This window comes from Pongo abelii, chromosome 21 (genome assembly GCF_028885655.2).
Source record: "Pongo abelii isolate AG06213 chromosome 21, NHGRI_mPonAbe1-v2.0_pri, whole genome shotgun sequence".
Lineage (NCBI taxonomy): Eukaryota > Metazoa > Chordata > Mammalia > Primates > Hominidae > Pongo > Pongo abelii.
Window position 1 is genome coordinate 3854161 of NC_072006.2, and position 22662 is coordinate 3876822.

A 22662-nucleotide genomic window follows, 5' to 3' on the forward strand; every position below is an offset into this window, starting at 1 on the left:
ATTTTATTTTGTGTTTTCTTTTTATTTATTTATTTATTTATTTATTTTATTATTATTATACTTTAAGTTTTAGGGTACATGTGCACAATGTGCAGGTTAGTTACATATGTATACATGTGCTGCTCATCATCACTGGCCATCAGAGAAATGCAAATCAAAACCACAATGAGATACCATCTCACACCAGTTAGAATGGCAATTATTTTGTGTTTTCTACTTTTAATATGTTCCTGTCTTCTCTCCATTCTTTATCTGCTTACTTTTTAAAAGAGGCTCAAGTTTCTTTTGCTATTTCTCCCCTGCTAATCATTTGGAAGTTATATTTTTTTAATTTTAATTTTCTATAGGAGAACTCTTAAATTCATAGCACCCATATTTAAACTTCTATTTTCCTACTAATGTCTAGAGTTTTTAGTATCTCTGTTCCCCTCCCAAAATGGTTTTACTTCCCTTTCTCTCAAACTTTGTTCCTCCAACCACCTCACTGGCCACAACTCATATATTGATATAATCTAGGATTTGGGTTGGCTAATTTTTAAATATATTTTTTCTTTTCTACTTTTTTGGCATAGTACAAGAAGACTTAAGAGTAGGCCTATTGTTTCTTTTTACTTTATTTTTCTTAACATTATTTCCCATATCTCTCTTATTTCTCTATTTATTTTCCCCTGACAGAGTATATAATACATTAAATTTTTCAGAGTAGATTACTAAATCTTTCTGATTACTTGCAAGTCTGTAAATAACTACATTTTTCTCCTAAAAGTTGAAACAGTATTGAACACAGAATTTTAAATCCAAAATTATTTTCCACAGAACTTTAAAATTGTCTTACTGCATTTAGTGTTGTGGATGATGTACCTGATATCAGTCTCATTGTCATTTACCTCTAGATTATCTTTTCTCTTCCTGCGTCTTTGAGAGATTTCATAATTTCTGCATATTTTGTGTCTTCAGTGTCACCATGAGGTATATTTGGGGGTGTATATGTTTTTCCCCCATTTATACTATGTGTAATCAGTGGATTTTTTCACTGAGGACTCAAATATTCAGGTTTCAGAAACGTTCTTCTACTGTTACTTTATTTCCATCCCTCCATTGTCTCCATATAAGGTTGTTAAACCTTTCCTTTCTATTTTCTATATCTCTAACTTTTTCACCCAGGCTGGAGTGCAGTGATGCGATCTTCGTTCACTGCAACCCCCGCCTCCTGGGTTCAACAATTCTCCCTGCCTCAGCCTCCCGAGTAGCTGGGATTACAGGTGCCTGCCATCACACCCAGCTAATTTTTGTATTTTTTAGTAGAGATGGGGTTTTGCCAAGTTGGCCAGGCTGGTCTTGAACTCCTGACCTCAGGTGATCCACCCCCCCCCCGCCCCCAGCCTCTCAAAATGCTGGGATTACAGGCGTGAGCCACTGAGCCCGGCGTGGTGTTGCATTTTTAAGAATTCCTTGGCTCAACACTTCATCTGAGTTTTCTTTACAATTCAGCTCATCTATTAAGTTTTATTTCAACAATCTTGTTTTAAATTTCTAGTATCTGTAGTTATTTATATTTTAGGAACAGAATATACTCTCTCTTCCCTCTGAAAAAATCAGTATGCTGAAGTCAGGTCCTGTTTTTCCTGCTCACTCTCTTTCCTTGGGTGTAAGTTTTACTTTATGTGTTTGGTGTTCTTCTATGTTCTTTGCATTGCTTAACTATTTGGTGACTCTTTGTTGTATGCTCCCCTGTCATGCAAGATGTTTGGGTTGTAGTTATTGCATACATAACATGGTGCATGTTGCCAGCAAGGATGGGTAAAAGGAATGCTGAGTTCTTCCTAGTTGCAGGGAGCCACCCTGAACAGTGCCTAGCCTCTCTTTAAATGTCCTACTCACTGTCTATGATAAAACTGTTGCAGGACTTTTCCTTAGTTCAGCTAAAAATGGGGTTCTTTGTCCCATGGCCATGAAAATTCAAGCTCACAGGCAATTTAAATGGTGAGTAAGACAGGGTTTCATTGGGTAAAAAGGAAGAAAAGGGGGCAACAGGGACTCTTGCAAGCCCAGAATCCCTGCTAGAGGGCTTCCTTCCAGGCCATTGGAATCCCAAGTTCCACACAGAAGGAGGAGGGGCCAGACTCCTCTCTGCTACAAACATTGTGAACATCCCGAGGCCCCACCTCAGTGGGCAGGCTGGTTGGAGTTTCTCCAGGGACCCCCTATGAGCTGGCTGTCTCAAAATCAGATGTTCTCGACATGAAGTCCTTGCCCAGGCCTATGTCCTGAATGGTAATGCCTAGGTTTTCTTCTAGGGTTTTTATGGTTTTAGGTCTAACGTTTAAGTCTTTAATCCATCTTGAATTGATTTTTGCATAAGGTGTAAGGAAGGGATCCAGTTTCAGCTTTCTACATATGGCTAGCCAGTTTTCCCAGCACCATTTATTAAATAGAGAATCCTTTCCCCATTGCTGGTTTTTCTCAGGTTTGTCAAAGATCAGATAGTTGTAGATATGCGGCGTTATTTCTGAGGGCTCTGTTCTGTTCCATTGATCTATATCTCTGTTTTGTTACCAGTACCACGCTGTTTTGGTTACTGTAGCCTTGTAGTGTAGTCTGAAGTCACGTAGTGTGATGCCTCCAGCTTTGTTCTTTTGGCTTAGGATTGACTTGGCGATGCGGGCTCTTTTTTGGTTCCATATGAACTTTAAAGTAGTTTTTTCCAATTCTGTGAAGAAAGTCATTGGTAGCTTGATGGGGATGGCATTGAATCTGTAAATTACCTTGGGCAGTATGGCCATTTTCACGACATTGATTCTTCCTACCCATGAGCATGGAATGTTCTTCCATTTGTTTGTATCCTCTTTTATTTCCTTGAGCAGTGGTTTGTAGTTCTCCTTGAAGAGGTCCTTCATGTCCCTTGTAAGTTGGATTCCTAGGTATTTTATTCTCTTTGAAGCAATTGTGAATGGGAGTTCACTCATGATTTGGCTCTCTGTTTGTCTGTTTTTGGTGTGTAAGAATGCTTGTGATTTTTGTACATTGATTTTGTATCCTGAGACTTTGCTGAAGTTGCTTATCAAAAGCAATGGCAAAAAAATACCAAATGGCAAAAAAATACCAAAAGCAATGGCAACAAAAGCCAAAATTGACAAATGTGATCTAATTAAACTAAAGAGCTTCTGCACAGCAAAAGAAACTACCATCAGAGTGAACAGGCAACCTACACAATGGGAGAAAATTTTCGCAACCCACTCATCTGACAAAGGGCTAATATCCAGAATCTACAATGAACTCAAACAAATTTACAAGAAAAAAACAAACAACCCCATCAAAAAGTGGGTGAAGGACGTGAACAGACACTTCTCAAAAGAAGACATTTATGCAGCCAAAAAAACACATGAAAAAATGCTCACCATCACTGGCCATCAGAGAAATGCAAATCAAAACCACAATGAGATACCATCTCACACCAGTTAGAATGGCAATCTTTAAAAAGTCAGGAAACAACAGGTGCTGGAGAGGATGTGGAGAAATAGGAACACTTTTACACTGTTGGTGGGACTGTAAACTAGTTCAACCCTTGTGGAAGTCAGTATGGCGATTCCTCAGGGATCTAGAACTAGAAATTCCATTTGACCCAGCCATCCCATTACTGGGTATATACCCAAAGGACTATAAATCATGCTGCTATAAAGACACATGCACACGTATGTTTATTGCGGCACTATTCACAATAGCAAGGACTTGGAACCAACCCAAATGTCCAACAGTGATAGACTAGATTAAGAAAATGTGACACATATACACCATGGAATACTATGCAGCCATAAAAAATGATGAGTTCATGTCCTTTGTAGGGACATGGATGAAATTGGAAATCATCCTTCTCAGTAAACTATCACAAGAACAAAAAACCAAACACCGCATGTTCTCACTCATAGGTGGGAATTGAACAATGAGAACACATGGACACAGGAAAGGGATCATCACACTCTGGGGACTGTTGTGGGGTAGGGGGAGGGGGGAGGGATGGCATTGGGAGATATACCTAATGCTAGATGACGAGTTAGTGGGTGCAGTGCACCAGCATGGCACATGTATGCATATGTAACTAACCTGCACATTGCGCACATGTACCCTAAAACCTAAAGTATAATAACAATAAATTTAAAAAAAAATCAGATGTTCTCTTGTTCCCCGCGTGGCCCAAGGGGTGAAGAACAAAGGGGTAGGGGAAAGAGAGCCTAAAGGAGGGCTAAAGAGAGGACCAAGAGCTATAAAAAATTCTGGCTCTTCCTACGTGATTCTGCAACTTATACCCTGTGGGCTCCTCCTGCCCATATGTTTGTCTTCAAGCCCATAGTGCCCTTAGCTATTTACAGCAGGCCTCTCTTATGTATCGATTTTGGTCTATGGTTTCCTTATTTTATCTGGTGCCTTCAGATTTTAAAATATATATATATATATGCACATCTTGTTATTTTATAGGATTTGGAGAGGGAATGGAAACTTCCCAAATGATCACCTCTGGTATTTCTTGATTATGATATCTCCAGGATTAGAGAAAAGAAAGCAAGTTGGGGGTCAGACAAAGGGAAGAAGAAAAAAACGTGTTCCACATATTTAAAGAAAATCTTCTGCAAACACAGAAATGTGAAGTGATTAACCATCCTCAATTGTTTTTTCATTTTATATACTAATGAGCTATTCTTTTTCATTTTTAGGTCTTGAATATAATCATGGCCAAACCATATGAATTTAACTGGCAGAAGGAAGTTCCTTCCTTTTTGCAAGAAGGAGCAGTATTTGACAGATACGAAGAGGTAAAGAAGTGTTATTAATCTTTTCTCTCAAAACATTCTAATTATTAAATTTTAATTACAGTATTGAGTAAATATTCTTTGACGCAAGTAAGAACATCTTTAGGATTTATAGGTTGGAGTTGTTGAAAAGAAGCAAGTTATGAGATAGAGTAATAATGATAATGACACTATAAATTTTTGAGTGCTCACTATGTGCCAGATGACCTTCTAAACATTTTATATGTATTATTTGTTTAATTTTTTACAACAACCTTACAAGGTTGTTGCTATTAATATTCTCAGTTTACAGATGGGTTTTATATAGTAACAGTTTTTGCTTAATGCAGTGCTTTTGGCAGTCATTCTACATATAACTTTGTATGTGTTATAAATGTAATAGTGATTGAACTTTGTGCCAGTCATTGCTTTGCTCATTTCATTGATACAAACCATTTTGACCAAAGCTTTGCATGCCTCTGATTCTATCATTTATTGTCTGTGCCCTTGCAAGGTGGTGATGACTCCAGACTTTCTATAGAGCAGGGGCTTTGGGCCGCCAATCTGTTCAGAATGGCTGGGTAGGTGAATTAAAGCCTCATTTGCATTGTAAATGCATGATTTTTCTTCTGTTGTACTTGAATTTGAGGTGACTTTGGAAGGAGTGTATAATGAAATTGATGTTTCCTTTACCAAAAAGTTGAATGTAAAACATATTAAAACTTCATTTAGAGTCAGAGTTGGTTCCTTTCAAAATCAATGAAATGTATGAAGTGGCTAATTCGCTGATCTTCCCAGAGGTCCAGATTGTCAGATGCAGAAACTAGGTCTTCTGTGAGCTGACATAGCTTAATACTTGTTGACTTGATATTTCTGCAGGGTGCATCTCTAGATTTACAGGATAGTCACTTTTTAAGTAAACAAAATTGCAAATGCTAAGGATGGACCTAAACATGGTCACTATTCCTTGTTTGAATTAAAATATTGAAGTAATAGCTGTTCATATGTCTGAAATTGAAATAACAGTGAATTGCGTTCTGCTATAAGATGAAACAGAATAATATTCTGCCATCCAGAGGCAAGCACTGTTAATTCTTTTGCAGTTTTCTTCTAGTCTTTTTTCATATTTGTTTTTCTTTTTTTTCTCTCTCCCATGGTTGAGATCATAGAGTAATATTTTTAAAATATAAAGCAGATCCCATTTCTCCTGTGTTTAAAATGCTTCCATCACTTCCCATTGTAGCATAAAGGGAAGTTCACAGAATGAAATACAAGGCCTTCTATAATTTGGCTCCTGCTTAATTACCTCACCTTCACTTCTCTCCAGTTTCCAACGTACACCGTATGTTCAACTATAGCAAACCACTTACAGTTTCCCCCATAAACTGTTCTACTACATGGTTTGTTTATGCTACTCCCTCTTCCTGAAATGTATTTATTCCGACTGGTTTGATTGGTGAACTCCTCTCATCTCAGAACCCAGATGAGGAATCTCCACTTCTGTGATATCTTCCTTGACCCATTGAATAAGAGGCGATAACTTATTTTTTTGCCACCACTAACCTATCCTTGCATATTTTACACTGCCTTCACATTTTATTTAATGTTTCTTTCTCTCAAACTATATTCTGAGTTTCTTGAAGTCAAGGATCATATTTTACTTATCTTTTTCTCTCCAGGGACTAGCAGAATACCTGTAACCACCAAACTCTTTGTGGATGTCTAGCATCTAAAATGATTTTAGATCCAGTTGATTCCAATTCAGACTAATAATTCAGAGAAGGTAATTTTGAAGAGATTACATGCAATCATTGGTTCAGTGTATCTCCTACTGTTATGTAAGAAAAAGCTATTGGAGAAAAAAGTACTTGACAACAGTGAAATGTGATTTGATGAACCAGAGATTCATTTGAATCCTTCTTATTTCTTGTGATTTTTTTTGATTATTAATCATCACAGCTCATGTTAGGAAATACTGATCACCTGTGCTTCTAAAGGCATTTGCTTTTCCTCTGGATTCCTCTACAACCTAGGCAAAGTTAGAAGAAAAGAACCCTTGAACAAGTATTAAATACAATGTAACTAAGCTTTCAACTCTTTCAAGTGCTATTTTACTAGGATTTTGAGCAAAAACATTTTAACTTTATAAAGTAAACATGTGTTTTCATGATAACATACCAAACCACAAAGCTGAAGAATATTTCAAGCTGGATGACAGCCAGTTTAAAAAAAATTATTCCCCACTCCTGTAAGACTCAGTTCTTTAGAGCCAGAGCCATGAAAACATTTAAGGCAACAACATGTAAGCAGAAAAAGTTCATTTCTGTGGTTGGTACATGAACAGCCGTGAGGGATTACAGCTGAAAGCCAGTGGGAGGAACAAGATTAGAGAAACAAAACCCAAGCATCCCTAAAGTGTCATAGCAAAGGTACCTTTTGTGAAGGGGCATAAATGCTGTCAGCACCATATAACTAACGTTATCATCATGAACTCAAATAGCAGGTAAACATAAAATTGTATTCCATGTATTTGTTTAAAGAAAGCAGCTCGGCGCAGTGGCTCACGCCTGTAATCCCAGCACTTTGGGAGGCCAAGGCGGGCTGATCACTAGGTCAGGAGATTGAGACCATTCTGGCTAACGCAGTGAAACCCTGTTTCTACTAAAAATACAAAAAAATTAGCCAGGTGTGGTGGCACATGCCTGTAGTCCCAGCTACTTGGGAGGCTGAGGCAGGAGAATCCCTTGAACCCAAGAGGCAGAGGTTGCAGTGAGACAAGATCACGCTCCCACACCCCAACCTGGGTGACAGAGTGACACTGTGTCTTAAAAAAAAAAAGGAAGCAGGGAGTAAGCAGGAAAAATGTTTAATAGGCACTGTTTTAAAAATAATAAATGTAGTAAGTGCAAATGCATTTAAAGTTTATTTTATTATTTCTGCATTACTGAAGAATTATTTTTGAGGCAGCCAGATTTTTACAAATGACCTAAGTGGTAGGCTGTGTTGTAGCATCTGATTATATTACCATGACACTTCTAATTCTGTACTTCTCTAACTTTACTTGACTTACACGTTACTTAAATGCAAAATATATTTTGTTTCCTAAGTGATGCTTAACATTAAATCTTTAAAATACAGATTCGTCTCTTGTGGGGGAGAGAAATAGCAGTGCTTTGAAAAATACATGCAACCCAGATATCTCTAACTCAACCAGCCCCCTGACTTTCCTATAATATCCACATCAAAGATCTGAAGAACCCATTCCCTGGCAGGTCAGGGCCTTCCCAGTGTTTCCTAGAATTCCTAGGTGCTTACCCACTCTTGGTGATGACTTCTGTCCTCAAATGCTTCGCTACCATTGAGTTTCCAGGACTGTTGGCTATTCCAATTTGTTTCCTTCCCTAAACCCATTTTAACATCAAATCCCAGAAATACAAGGATGTTGTATAAAGTAGACTTTTTACTGAAGACTTAGTGGCAGCAGAGGAGAATTGCATCACACACCAGGACAACTTTAAGATTAAAAATCGGAGATCACGCTGAATAAGTTTCATAAGCCAGCCCAGCCAGGGTTGTCTCTCTTTTTTCTTCTTTGTCCCTCTCCTCCATCAAGATGCATGTTCCTGTTTCCTTTATTTTATTTTAATCACACTCAGAGTCCTTTTTCACTTTTCCAGATACTTTTTTCTTAACTGTCAGACATTTTCTCTCTCTCAATCTAAAGAAGAAAACTTCAAAATTCAAGTCCCTCCTCATCCTGAGCTGTTTGGTTCCCCTTTCACCTCAAACTCTCCTACCCAGACTCTCCTGAGATCTTCCCTTTTGCATAAGCTTGAAAGTCAAAGTATGTCCTTAAAACAAACAAAATCTAAAAAGAGCTTTATTCTTAAAAAGAGACTGCCATCATAGATAAGTGTTTACCAACAGAACTTTCCACAATGATAGAAATGGTCTACATTTGTGTTGCCGTTATGGCAGCCACATGTGGCTGTTCAGCACTTGAAATGTGGCTACTGGGACTAAGGGACTTAAGTTTTTAATCTTACATAATTTAAATTCAAATTTATATAGGTACATGGGCCTAATGGCTTTCTTATTGGATGGCATAGATAATCAACTCAAACTACAACCAGATTTAAAAATTCCATCCTCCTTTCTTGACACTAAGAAACATTCTCAGTGCATTCCATTGGAATCTACAGAATTCATCAGCCAATTCTTCTTGGTGGCAGCCAGAGCAGGGGTTCAAATGTTTTATAGATGACTCACCTCAGCCGCTGGCCTCATTTTTCCCACATCAGAAATCCCAGCTTGGGCTACCCCTTCTTCTTGCCCATGGGACTTTCTTGTATCTGAGTCCAGCTGCCTAGATGGAGTCCCTTTTCCTAGCAAAGTCTTGGTCTTCTTGGTCTTTATACTAGCCTCGCCACCTTCCACCCTATACACACACACACACACACACACTCACACACACATGATAGAGGAAAACTGAGACAATTATTGCAAGTGTCAGGATCAAAGGAGTATCAAAGTGCAGGGTCAATACAAACCTAAAGTCAGGCACAGTGGGACAGGCTGACTTTGGCCTCTTTCCAAGGTGGTTCTGAAATCAAATTGTGAGCAGCCACACCATGAAGCTCAGAAAAGCTCAAGCAGCCTACACCCCACAGGCTGTTCATCAGCAAAGCAAAGCGCTTTCCAAATACAATTTTCAAAAGACTTAAAAACACAAGGCTCATATAAAGTATTTTGATTAAAAGATATATTTAACTAATCAGGGAGGACATTAGCAGGATGATAAAGCTAGTTCCAAGAGCACTTGAGGAAGAGAATTTTACATAGGAAAGGAAAGGAAAAGTGAAATAAGTTTTGTCAATTAGATGCAAAACTGGCTAATGTCCTATAAGGCAATAAAACTATAACCTATTATAGATTTGCCTTTTTCTACTGGACACAAGTCATCTACATCATTATAGAATAACAGCAGAAAAATGCTATCTATTAAACTTCGAAGAATCTAGGTCCCAAACAACAGTAAATAGTAGGTCAAACCAAAAATACATTTTTCTATAGAAGTAAATCATTCTTAGGTATGCCTCTTCAATCATGCTTTGACGTAACAATGAAAAGAGGGATAGCCATCTTTGCATATTATTTTTAAGCTTTAGATAATTTAAATTCAATTATAAAAGTGTCCAGATATAGCTGTATTTACACTAAAAGATACTAACAGTCATCAAAATGATAATAATCATAATAATATTAGTTTTTTAACTGTTATAATCAACCTATTAGTTTTTCAACTTTTATAATCAACCTAAGGGTAGACAAAACATTTAATTATTTTTGACCAAGCATAACAAAAAAGCTGTTACCTTTGTCTATTTAAAGTATGGGTGCCAGACAGATGCTGGAAATTAGAAGGGACTTGGAGAAACAGAGGAAAGGCCAGAGGCTTTATGCTCTCAGCAAGAGGGAAGGTTGGCAGTTGATGTACAATAGAGGCTTGCATATATGATTTAAAGTGTAAAAGTAGCCAATCACAAACCAAAAATAAAATAATATCAAATTTGGAGTTGGGGGAGAGAAAGTACTGAAAATGCGTTAAATGGAGTTAAATTGCTGTGTTTTTATCCCAAGAAACCAATTTCTGCATATTCCTGGTGGATAATTAGTTTAGTTACTGGCTGTCTTGCCATGAGTCCTGTTAAGCTTCTGTCTCTATTAGAGTTGGACATATGGAAAAGAAACCTGTTGGTGCCACTTTATTATGCACTGCAGTAAGTACTGGCTTCATAGTTTGGACGGCAGCTGTACTCACCGCTATACCACCAACACCACAGGCTGGGCTTCTCAGTTTTAAACTCCAGGCTTTCAGTATGTGGCCCTGAAGCCCTTTCACTCTCACCCCTCCACTTTCTTCCACTTGCATATTGTGATAAGAAAGGTGGTAGAATGATCTCCTTGTGGTGTGAGAGGAGAGGAAGGGGCAGCAGGGCTGGGGGACTGACCCCAGAAGCCTCAATGAGGAGGCCCCTTTCAGGCTGAGTCTTGATAGGTGAGTCAGTCAACCACTCAAAGCACAGCTAAGAGGAAGAGAGAGGCCAGGGCTTCTGCAAGGGCATGAGTATGACAGCACATTCTATTGAGGGGGTAAGGGGATTGTCCAGCTAGGGCAGAGGGTAGGGCGGTGGAGTACAGGAGTGAAGGCACAGAGATGGCCAGTGTCCACACCATCAATGGGTTTACTTTCCAGCCCAGGACATTGGCATTTGATTCTGAAAGCTCTAGGGAACCTTTGATGGGGTTTCAGCAGGGCAGTGATCAGTCCTGGGTGACCAGTGACAAGTGGATGCAGCTGGATTCCTTGTGGGAGTAGTCTGGGGGGTAGTGTTGGGCTTGAAGGACTTAATGGACAGTCAGTCACACATATGGAGAAATACGGGAGGATTTTGAGTATAAGAATAAATGAGAAGATTTTTCTAACCTGGTGGATGTAGAATATGTGAGAGAATAAGTGTAGAATGAGGTTGGAATTTCTAGCACAGGAACTGGACAGCTCTGATGCAAGGTGGAGAGAATGCCAGAGAAGGGGATATGTGTATGGATGCATTTATATTGTTTCTTTCTGAAATGATGAAGAACCAAAAGCAAAAGTGATATCTTCTGTAGTACCTAAGAAGCATTTTGTATATGATCACATTAATACTAGTTAAAAATACATTGAACAGAAAGGGAAGAATGTAATAAATGATCCAAGAGGACGGACACATGGGCGCATCTTCCTCTCTCAGTCCTCCTCTCTCAGGGTGATTGTTGCTGCCTGATGGGATGAAGGAATGAGGACCCCAAGACCCTCACAGCCATGGTCTTCCTTCACTCACCCTCTCATGTGGGTGATACTGCATTCCTCAGGGTAGAGGAATTTTTTTTTTTTTTTTTGAGACGGAATTTCGTGCTTGTCGCCCAAGCTGGAGTGCAATGGCACGATCTTGGCTCACTGCAACCTCCGCCTCCTGGGTTCAAGCAATTCTCCTGCCTCAGCCTCCTCCTGAGTATCTGGGATTACAAGCATGTGCCACCATGCCCGGCTAATTTTTGTATTTTTAGTAGAGATGTGGTGAAACCCCGCCTGCATAAACAGAAAGTCTGTTTATACAGAAAGGTTTGAGGAAAAAGAACCTCTGACGGAATATTCTGAATTATAATTAGGGGTAAGATTGTAAATGTGTATACTTATATGAGTCTATCACACACTCTGTATATTGTATGTGGATTATCATATTGGAATCATTAGGCTACAACATGCTATATAGCAACTTAATGATGTTAAACAATCTTGAGTACAGTTGGCCCTTTAACAATTCGAAAATGTTTTAAAGTCATTACAACTTAATCCATGGTGCGAACCACTGTTCTAGAAGGCTGAGATAAAGCAATGAACAAGACAAACGAAGTCTCAGTCCTTTGGGAGTGTATAGTCCAGTGGCAGAAGACCAACAATAAACCAATAAGCATAGAAATGAATGGTTTCCAGCAGTGTTCAATACTGTTATGTTACTAAAAGGAGTGATAGAGGGATCAGAGAGACAGGCAGACACTGAGGAGTAGGGGAGGGGACATTGCTGTGGGTTGGGTGGTCAGGGCAGGCCCTATTCAGGAGGTGGCATTTGAAGTTGTAGCTGAATGATAAGAAGGAGTTAGATTGGCCGAGTGCGGTGGCTCACACCTATAATCCCAGCACTTTGGTAGCCTGAGGTGGGCAGATCACCTGAGATCAGGAGTTCGAGACCAACCTGGCCAACATGGCAAAATCCTTTCTCTACTAAAAATATAAAAATTAGCCAGGCATGGTGGTGTGCGCCTGCAGTCCCAGCAACTCAGGAGGCTAAGGCACAAAAAGTGCTTGAACCTGGGAGGCAGAGGTTGCGGTGAGCTGAAATTGCACCACTACACTCCAGCACTCCAGCCTGGACGACAGAGCGAGACTCTGTCTAAAAAAAAATTTTTAAAAAGGAGCCAGTTTGGCCAAGAACTAAGGGAAAAGCATTCCAAGACGTGGAAACAGCAAATGCTAGGCCCTGAGGCAAACATAGTCTTGGCATGTCGAAAGAAGAGCACCAAGGGTGGTGATCATCATGGTCAGGGCATGGTAAGAGGAGAACTCTGAGAAGCAGGCAGAAGCCCCTCATGTGGAGCAGTAGTTCCCTCAAAGTGTGGTCCCCAAGCCAGCATCATCAGCACCACCCAGAACCTTATTAGAGATGCGCATTCTCAGGCCCATCCCACGGACCTATGGAATCAGAAACTCCAGGAACTCGCCCAGGCATATGTGCATGAACAAGCCCTTCAAGGAAGTCCGGTACACACTTAAGTACGAGAATAAATGGTGTAGAACCAGGCCAAGGTGTTTGGATTTTGTTCTGATTGCTATGGGAAGCCCTTTTCAACAGGGACTGGCATGATCTGATTTACATTTTGGAGACAGTTACTCTGGTGGCCGTACAAAGGATGATTTGTAGGCAGGGGCCAAAAGGTTGGAGAAGACCAGGACTTTAAGGAAGGTGAGCTAGAGGCTTAATCCTTCCTTTTCCTGACTATGTCTCCATGGGCGATTTTCTTAATATCTCTGTGCCAGAAAAATAGGGGATGTTAAGGTGGACGGGTCGAAGAATATCAGTTGTTCTCCTTAGGATTCTACAAGTCTGCACACACCTTTCTTGTCAGCACAGCTGTGTGACTTCTTCCTGATGTGAGAAGAAAGCCAAGGCCAGGCATCTGAGCACCACCTCAGTTGGCCCGAACACTGAAACAACCCAGAGCACCAAAAACTAAGATCAGCCTGGTTTTTGCAAAGAAAAACCCAAAACAACATTCAGGCCTGTTCCTTCCTCTAGACCAGCCTTTGAAATAACAGTGCTGATAGTATTATCTGGTTTCTCATGCCCCCAGATCTCAGAGCTCATTGTCATCCAAGGATGAGACCTTTAAGGAAAGGTCTGTATGGTAGGTCATCTCATGCTGAAAAGTCATAGAACTGGGTCAGCATACTTTTTCTGTAAGGGACCACATATTAAATAGTTTAGATTTTGAGTCCTGTAGCCTCTGTTACAGCTATTCAACTTTGTCATTGTAGCCCAATAGCAGCCATAGAACATAATATGTAAATAAATGAGCAGGCACCTGGATTAGAAGACAAACAATGCCACATAGAAATGAGTAACAAATTGGTTTTGATGGTAATGGTAATAATGAAATAATTCTAGTTTCAAGTAATTATTTTTACTCCTCATGTTCTTTTACTACTGTATTGTATTTTTAATTTAGTCATCCTCTATTTCTCTTCCTTATCTTGATAGATCATTGTATCAGTTTATCACCTTTTGCTGCATGCATAACAGACTGCTCACCTTTCTTTTCTAAGATGCTCTCATTTTTGTGGGGTGAGGCAGGGGCTTGCTCTTCTCATTTTCATGTCTCTTCCCTCTCTGTGAAGTTTCTTTGTGCTTGCTTTTATTTCTTCACAAAAGTAGAAGATAACTCTATTTCCTGGAAGAATGGAAGCATCTCCCCCATGAAATAGTGTCTCAATCAGTTTCATGGAAAACGATAATCCTTGAGATCCATGCTTCAAGGATGCAAGGACATCTTATTCATGGAAAGATGTGAGATGCATCCATTAGGAAACTAGACAAGGAAATCTGGGGTCCCACTAGATTTACAAGGAGCTTGTGGAAACAACACAAGACAGGAAGAAAGTATGGAAAAAATATGGGCAATTAAATTAAAATATAAGTGTAAGCACCAAGGGGTTCTTCCTACCAGCTGCACAAAGAAAGAACATGGCATTGTAGTAAAGAAAGAGTTTGGGCAGGCGTGATGGCTCACGCCTGTAATCCCAACACTTTGGGAGGCAAAGAAGGGCAGATCACTTGAGATCAGGAGTTGGAAACCAGCCTGGCCAACATGGTGAAACCCTGCCTCTACTAAAAATACAAAAATTAGCTGGGCTTGGTCGCAGGCGCCTGTAATCCCAGCTGCTCGGGAGGCTGAGGCAGGAGAATCACTTGAACCCTGGGACACAGATTGCAGTGAGCGAGATTGCGCTATTGCACTCCAGCCTGGGCGACATTGACAGAGTAAGACTGTCTCAAAAAAAAAAAGAGTTTAATAGAGACAAGGCCAGCCACACCACTTGGGAGATGAGTTAGTATTCAAGTCATCTCGTCCAAAGCTGCTAGGTTAGGGGTTTTTTAAAGGCAGTTTGAGGGAAGAGGAGGTGCGGGGGGCTAGGCTTCTGCTGATTGGATGGGGCAGGGATGAAATCATGCTGAATCACTTCTGGGTGGGGCCATAGGAGTGGGGTTGGCAAGTCCAGGTGGGTCCAGGTGGAGACATGGGTGTTAGGCGTGCAAAAAAAACCTGAAAAGATATCTCAAAAGGCCAATGTTAGTTTCTACAATGGCAATGTTATTTGCAGAAGTAACTGGGTACGTTGCATATCTTCTAACATCCAGAATAATGGCTGACAGTCATATATGTCTGCACCTTAGCAGGACTCAGGCCCTCCTCTCAAACAAAAGCGGTTGGTTTTTGGGCAAGGCCTATTATCATTTAAACTGTAGCCTAAACGTCTTCCAAAGTTACCTTGGTCCAAAAGCCCAGGAATAATTAAGGAAAAGGCAAGGTGGGAGGTGGGTTAGCTCAGCTGACTGTTATAATTTTTCTCACTGATATAATTTTTGCAAAGGCAGTTTCATAAGGAACTAGCTGAGGATCTACTTAGGTCTCCCAAGTACTACTGTACTATGCTAAAGAATTAAACACAATGGCTAAAATTACAGTGCTGATTCTCTATTGCTTCTTCTCAACCTGCAGTATAAAGAGAAAAATGTTCAATATTAGCTACCTCAAGCCATGTCTGTGGGCCACAGGTGAACAGGAGCGTGTTGGCCAGGGCATCCTTTGAATTAGGGTTGATGAGTGCAGTCTTGCAGATCATCAGGCTAGTGGTGAAGAGACCCTAAGGACATCCTTGTTTCATTCTCTTTGCACATCTCTTGGGAATTGCACTCTTAATGCATGTGGTGTAGCCGTTGAATTAATAGAGTTCATTCAAGTGTGAACAAATGAACAGTCAGATGAAATATACAGCACATGTTAAAGTGAATACTTTTTTCTGTTGAGCAGTCTAGGGAGAAAAATTTTTTTAAAAAATCAAGTTAATAATTTTGAAGTCCCTTCTCGATTGATAAAATTGCACTTCTTTAAACCTGTGCAATTTCATGCCACTGAATTCCCTATTCCTGAAAATTTTCAGAAATTATTTTTGTCGTTGTTACTTGTTTTGGTTGTTTTAGAGAGGGTGCTGTATTAGTGAGGGTTCTCCAGAGAAACACAGCCAATGGGATATATAGAGATATATAGGTAGGAAGAGATTTATTATGAAGGATTGGCTCACACAATTATGAAGGCTGAGAAATCTTCTGTCATCTGTCTATAAGCTAGAGGCCTAGGAAAACCAGTAGGGCAGTTCTAGTTCAAACCTGAAAGGCCAGAGAACCAGGGGAGCCAATGGTGTGTAAGTGTCAGTTGAGTCCAAAGGCCCCAGAACCAGGGGCATCAGTATCCAAGTTGAATGTCCCAGATCAAGACAGAGTGAATTCATTCTTCCTCCACCATTTTGTTCGATTCAAGCCCTCCATGGATTGGATGATACCCTCCTGTATTTGGCAGATCTTCTTTATTCATTCCATCAATTCAAACACAAATCTCTTCCAGAAACAGCCTCACAGACACACCCGGAAGTAATATTTTATCAGCCATCAGCCTTAGCCCAGTCAAGTTGACATATAAAATTAATCATGACAGGTGCTTTTTAGCACAGACAGTAGTAAATCACTACTACTTTGAGCACTCACTAGGTGGTGGACCTTGGACTTGACAAATGGTATAAAGGATCAGGAAAGGATCCCAATCTAGACCCTAAGAGAGAGGATTCTTGAATCTTGCCCAAGAAAGAATTAGAGGTGAGTGCACAGAGTAAAGTGAAAGCAAGTTTATTAAGAAAGTAAAGAAACAGAAGAATCGCTATTCCATAAACAGAGCAGCCCTGACAGATGCTGGTTAGCTATTTTTGTGGTTATTTCTTGATCATATGCTAAACAAGGGGTGGATTATTCATGAGTTTTTCAGGAAAGGGGCAGTAATTCCTGGAACTGAGGGTTCCTCCCCCTTTTAGACTATATAGGGTAACTTCCGGACAATTGCCATGGCATTTGTAAACTGTCAAGGCACTGGTAAGAATGTCTTTTAGCATGCTAATGCATTAATATGAACATATAATGAGCAGTGAAGACAACCAGAGGTCACTTTCTTGTAGCCATCCTAGTTTTGGCAGCTTTTGGCCGGCTTCCTTAGTGCATCCTGTTTTATCAGTGGGGTCTTTGTAACCTGTGTCTTGCTGACCTCCTGTCTCATCCTGTAACTAAGAATGCCTAACCTCCTGGGAATGTAGCCTAGTAGGTCTCGGCCTCGTTTTACCCTGCCCTGTTCAAGATGGAGTGGTTCTGGCTCCAGTGCCTCTGATTTAAGCATTATTTCACTTAAGCCTCGAAACAACCCTGTTTTAAGTAGGTCTTTTTAGCTTCCTTTTGCAGTTTACAAAATTGAGGATTAAAATGGTTAAGCATGTTGCTTGAGGTTTCACAGGCTGGTTACAGACTTAGCAGAAAAATGGCCTGCCAGCTAGCCTACAGTGGATCTCCAAGTATGGTTTCAGACAGCATCAGCAACATTTGTGAGCTGGCTAGAAATGCAGATTATTAGGCCCCACCCCAGACCTACAGAATCAGAAACTCTGGGAGGAGCGTCCAGCAATCTGTGTTTTAAGAGCCGTCTCAGTGATTCTGATGATGCAGCTCAAGTTTGAGAACCTAGGTCTAGGGAAAGATAAGGAATTGTAGACTTACTAGACGAAAACAAAATTAGATCCATTTAAAGTTCTTTACAGCTAATCTTCCTCAAACAGGCAACACAGATAAAATGGTGAAAACTGTTGAATAAAAGAGACTTCTTTATCTAGGCTGAACATATTAGATTTATTGAACCCTTGACACAGTGCAAAGTACTTGACATCAGTCATCTCTTTAAACCCTCAGGTGGTAGTGAGGACTAAATGAGATTTTCCACAGTTTACAGCTGAGGAAAGAGAAGCTTAGGTCACTTAAGAATTGCTTGTTAATCAACATGTAGTACGTGATGGAGCTAGCGTCCAGAACTAGTGTATTGCTAAAGAGAACATACACAGGTCACACAGCTTTATGACCCAGAATGGCTGTCAGCAGAGAAACATGTTTTTGAAGATATATATGATGTATAAAATACATAATTAAAAAGTCTTTCTAAAGTTCATTAGTAGGCTGGAACCAAAGACCTGTTTAACTTTTTTACTCACCATTTGCATTATTTATTCTAGACCATAAGTATTATACTACTAAGTCTAGGTGTTTTCAGTCTAGTTCTCTTAGGAAAATAAGAATGGGAAGACTGTATTTTTCATATAATGTCCCCCACATTCCCCAAGGAAAGTATTTACCAGGGCTTTTTTAATTTTTTTTTTTTTTTTTTTTTGAGACGGAGTCTCACTGTGTCACCAGGCTGGAGTGCTGTGTGGCATGATCTGGGCTCACGGCAACCTCTGCCTCCCAAGTTCAAGCGATTCTTCTCCTTCAACCTCCCAAGTACCTGGGACTACAGGTGCACGCCACCATGCCCAGCTAATTTTTGTATTTTTAGTAGAGATGGGGTTTCACCATGTTGGCCAGGCTGGTCTCGAACTTTTGACCTCGTGATCTGCCTGCCTCGGCCTCCCAAAGTGCTGGTATTACAGGCGTGACAGCCACTATGCCTGGCCTTTCTTTTCTTTCTTTCTTTCTTTCTTTTTTTTTTTTTTTTGAGACAGGACCTCACTCTGTCACCTAAGCTGGAGTGCAGTTGCACAATCATAGCTTACTGCAACCTCTAACTCCTGGGCTTATGCAATTCTCCTGCCTCAGCCTCCCTCCCGAGTAGCTGAGATTACAGGCAAGAGCCACCACACCCAGCTAATTTTTTTTTTGTAGAGACAGGGTCTCGCTATGTTGACCAGGCAGGTCTTGAACTACTGGGCTCAAGTGAGCCTCCTGCTTTGGTCTCCCAGAGTACTGGGATTATAGGCATGAGCCACTGTGCCTGGCCCCTAGTCTTTGATTTTTTAGGGGGGAGAAAAACTAGGTAAAATGTACTATATGGAAAGAATATAATATTTTCTTTCAATTGATGGACATAGACATAAAATATTGTCAGCGAGAAAGCCTATCTTTTTAATATTGATTTTGATAAACTAACAAGGAGCATATAATTTATAAACTACTTTCTCTTAAAACCATAAATAGTAAGCACTTGCTCTGAAATGCTGCTTTGTCAAGAACGTTAATTGAAGCAGATGGGCAGAGTCAGTATAGCTTCCCAGGTCCAGCCTGCATTCCCTTTCTACTGCAGAGTTACCTGAGGACAGCATGCTGGCACCTCCATGGCTCTTCTGCTGTTGACTTTTCTTCTCCCAAGTACCTGAAAGGGCAGGTGATCCTCTTAACTTTGTAGACATGTGAAAAGGAGACTAGTGTTTGAACGCTCACCAAAAGCCAAGTTGCCAGGATATTGTTTGCAAATACAGAAAGGGTTTTTGTACTAAGTGGTATTTAAGGTAAAATCTTTGCCAAAGAACTCTATCCAAAAGCTTGAAATACACATAGTTGGTTAAGGGAATGCATTTGGAGTTAAACAGAAATAGGTTTAGTTTTGGCTTTGCTATTCAAGAGATGTGACCATGAGTCAGTCTTACACCCACCAAGCACTAAGCCACAGCTTTCTTGTTTGAAAAATGGGAGTGATAATACCTACCTTGCATTGCCATCATAAGGAATAAGTAAGATGGATTTTTTTAGAGTGGAAGTCAGATTATGCCCTTCTTTTGGTTTAAACCTTTAATGGGTTTCTACCTCATTCTAAGTAATTTCCAAAGTTCTTTCTGTGTCCTGCAAGTCCCCTACATGACCTACCATTTCACTGTCCCATTGATATTCCCTGAGCATTCTAGGCACACTCTGACCTCAGGGCCTTTGCACTTGCTGTTCTCCCTCTGGACTGCTCTCCCCTGTACAGTCCTCATGGTTCACTTCCTCACTTCATTCTGTTTCTGCTAAAATATCACATTCTCCAAGAGGCCTTCTTACTCACCTACACACACAGGATCCTGACCCTTCTGGATGTTTTAATTGTTACATTTATCACTACCTGATAACTTACCCTTTTTTGTTTATTGCTGAAATCCTTCTAGAAGATAAGCCCTGAGAGCAGACTTTGTTTCTTGCTGTATCCCCACCAGGGAATTAATTCATCACTCAACATATTTCATAAGTACCTACTATGATCCAGCAATTCCTTAGTTACTTATCTGAGACTGAAATTCATTGATATTTGCATGGTTCCTAATTTTTAAGGAATTTTAAAGCCCCAAAGAACTGGAACTGAAAATGTCACTTTGGAATGTGGAGAAAGGTTAAGCCAGAGACACTATCTGTGGCAGCTATGGAGGTGTGTCGCTTAAATCTTGCTTCAGGAGGTAGCTGCCCCAGGAGTCCCCTCATTGGACAGTTTTGCTGCAGGGGCTTCAGCACCCTCAAAATGTCCCTGCCCAGGCTGTACTGAACGTGGCAAGATGCTGCAACCGGGCCTTTCCTGAGCCCAAGTGAGGCTCCTCTGGTGGGCGTTCTGTGCTCTGCAGCTGCAATCCAGCGATGTTCTCAGCTGTACTGCAAGCTGAGACAATTCCTCCCCAGTTCTCCCTGCTCCCTCATCTCCTCTCTTAGGTGTTTGTCCTGAGGTCTGGTTTGGAGGCTCTCCCTGTCACTCAGCTTCTCTCGCCTTTCTCTTTCACAGGCATTTGCCCTAATGAATTGCTCACATTTCCAATTCTGTCTTGGGGGTTTGTTTCTAGATGGAGCAGCCCTTCCCTCAGGGTAAGAAAGCCTCAGGATAAGCCTTCAGGACTCTGCTGCCATTTCCTGAGGCCAACTCTGAGCTCACTGCAGAATTCTCTAGGTGGTAGCAGTGGTTCTTGTGTGATGTTCCAGTAATTGCTGCACTTATTTTAGACACGATAAAAAGTAACAGAGCCAGCATTGACCCTAAGAGCCAGTGGGGACTGTGTATCTTCAAGGCCTAAATATAAGCTATTTCAGAAGACAAAATCCAACTGGAGTGACGTATCATGCAGCTCTTGTGGGGGGGGGGGGGGGAAAGCATTTTCAAAAGCTGCATTATTTAAACGAGAAATGCATATATTTAAAGGGAAGTTCCATAAAAGTCATTTGAGATTCCTTTTCTTTCAATGACTGTATTCAGCATTGTCTATTATCTCCATATATCAATAGTTTAAAATATTTTTTCATAGACCTGCCTTTTCAGAAACATCTTCTATGTCACTGTATTTTTAATTACTTGCTCAGTGTAATTTATTATGCTGGAACTAATTGTGTTTTAATTAGAAATGCTTTGCTAAAGAGAAGAACTTATCAGTTTGTGGCGGAGTTTCTGGTGCAACTACAAAGCACGTCTCCTGTTTTTCTTAGGATTTTTTTATGAGGGGACAGCCACATAATGTGTTTTTAATATTTGTTGTAAATATTTATGAAGAATCCTGTTTACTTGCCTCCATAACTCTAAGTTTTTCCTCTTTAATTTTTCCTTATTTTAGTTGCTAAGGCAACTGTTTTGACTACTGTGACAGTTTTCCTGCCCAAGAAAGTTACTTTGAGTGACCACCCACTCCTCTTGAAAACACATTTTTTTTTTCTCCTTCCTTCTGCACGCTGAGAGGTAGTTGTTGAATATTTTAGGAATAATTTCTTCACCTCTTTTCTGGCAAGAGTCAGGGAACCCTCCCAGAATCTGAGCATCCAGATTTTGCGTCACAATCCCCACAGCAGAGACACTTCAGGGAGGGAAAATGACAAACTTAGACAGATACAGAGTGTTCAGCAATTCAAACTGGCCTGCCTTACAAATCAAGTCCCAAAGATTTAACATCTATATCGTCAAGTAAAAGATAAAGTGGGAATCCCTAGCTATTAGTGACCATAAAGTCAGTCGTTAGAAACAGTTTGGCCTCTCCCAGTTGGCTAATCTGGGCATTTCATTTCTCTCCCAGATTCAATCATAGTTAAGCTGATTAAATTCTCAAAGAACCAAGGATATTTCTGAGACCTTGTATCTAAGTTCTTTCGGGCTGCTATAACAAAATACCATACACTCGGCAGCTATAAACAACACATTTATCCCTCACAGTTCTGGAGGCTGCGATGCTTAAGATCAAGGTGCTTGTAGATTCGGTGTCTGATAAGAGCCCATTTCCTGGTTCCAAGATGACACGTTCTTGCTGTGTCTACAAACGGTGGGTGAAAGGGGCAGCTGTCTCTCTGGATTCTTTTATAAGGGCACTAATCCTATTTATCTCCCAAAGGCCCCCACTTCCTAATTCCATCACATTTGGGATTAGGATTTCAGCATAGGAATTTTTGGTGGGGTAGAGCACAAACATTCAGACCATAGGACCTTGGTAAACACCATCAGGCCAAATTTTATTTTATTTTTTAAATATATAATATGAGAGATCAGAAAAGATGGTGTACCTTCATTTGTTGGCTTTTCAATAGCCTTCATCAACTCTTCCAAGCCAGGTCACTTAGAAAGTTGATGATGTTCTTTATTCGTGAGGTAAGAATAAAATGAAAGGGGTGGACTAAATCTTTCCACTTGACACGAGAATAAGCGTTCT

General features: G+C 40.3%; 1 protein-coding gene across 16 annotated transcripts in view; it reads left to right on the top strand.

The window, feature by feature from the left end:
• PLCB4 (phospholipase C beta 4) overlaps positions 1-22662 on the top strand; it is a 411667-nt gene that overhangs the window by 234870 nt on the left and 154135 nt on the right. For 14 of the 16 annotated variants that reach the window (XM_063720670.1, XM_054541571.2, XM_063720669.1 and 11 more), the window contains one exon: positions 4710-4808. In XM_063720670.1, the coding sequence (XP_063576740.1) occupies positions 4710-4808 (99 nt within the window). Of the gene's footprint in view, positions 1-4709; positions 4809-5355; positions 5366-6554; positions 6568-22662 lie in introns of those variants that run through there. The other 2 variants (XM_054541585.2, XM_054541584.2) reach the window with 2 other exon arrangements.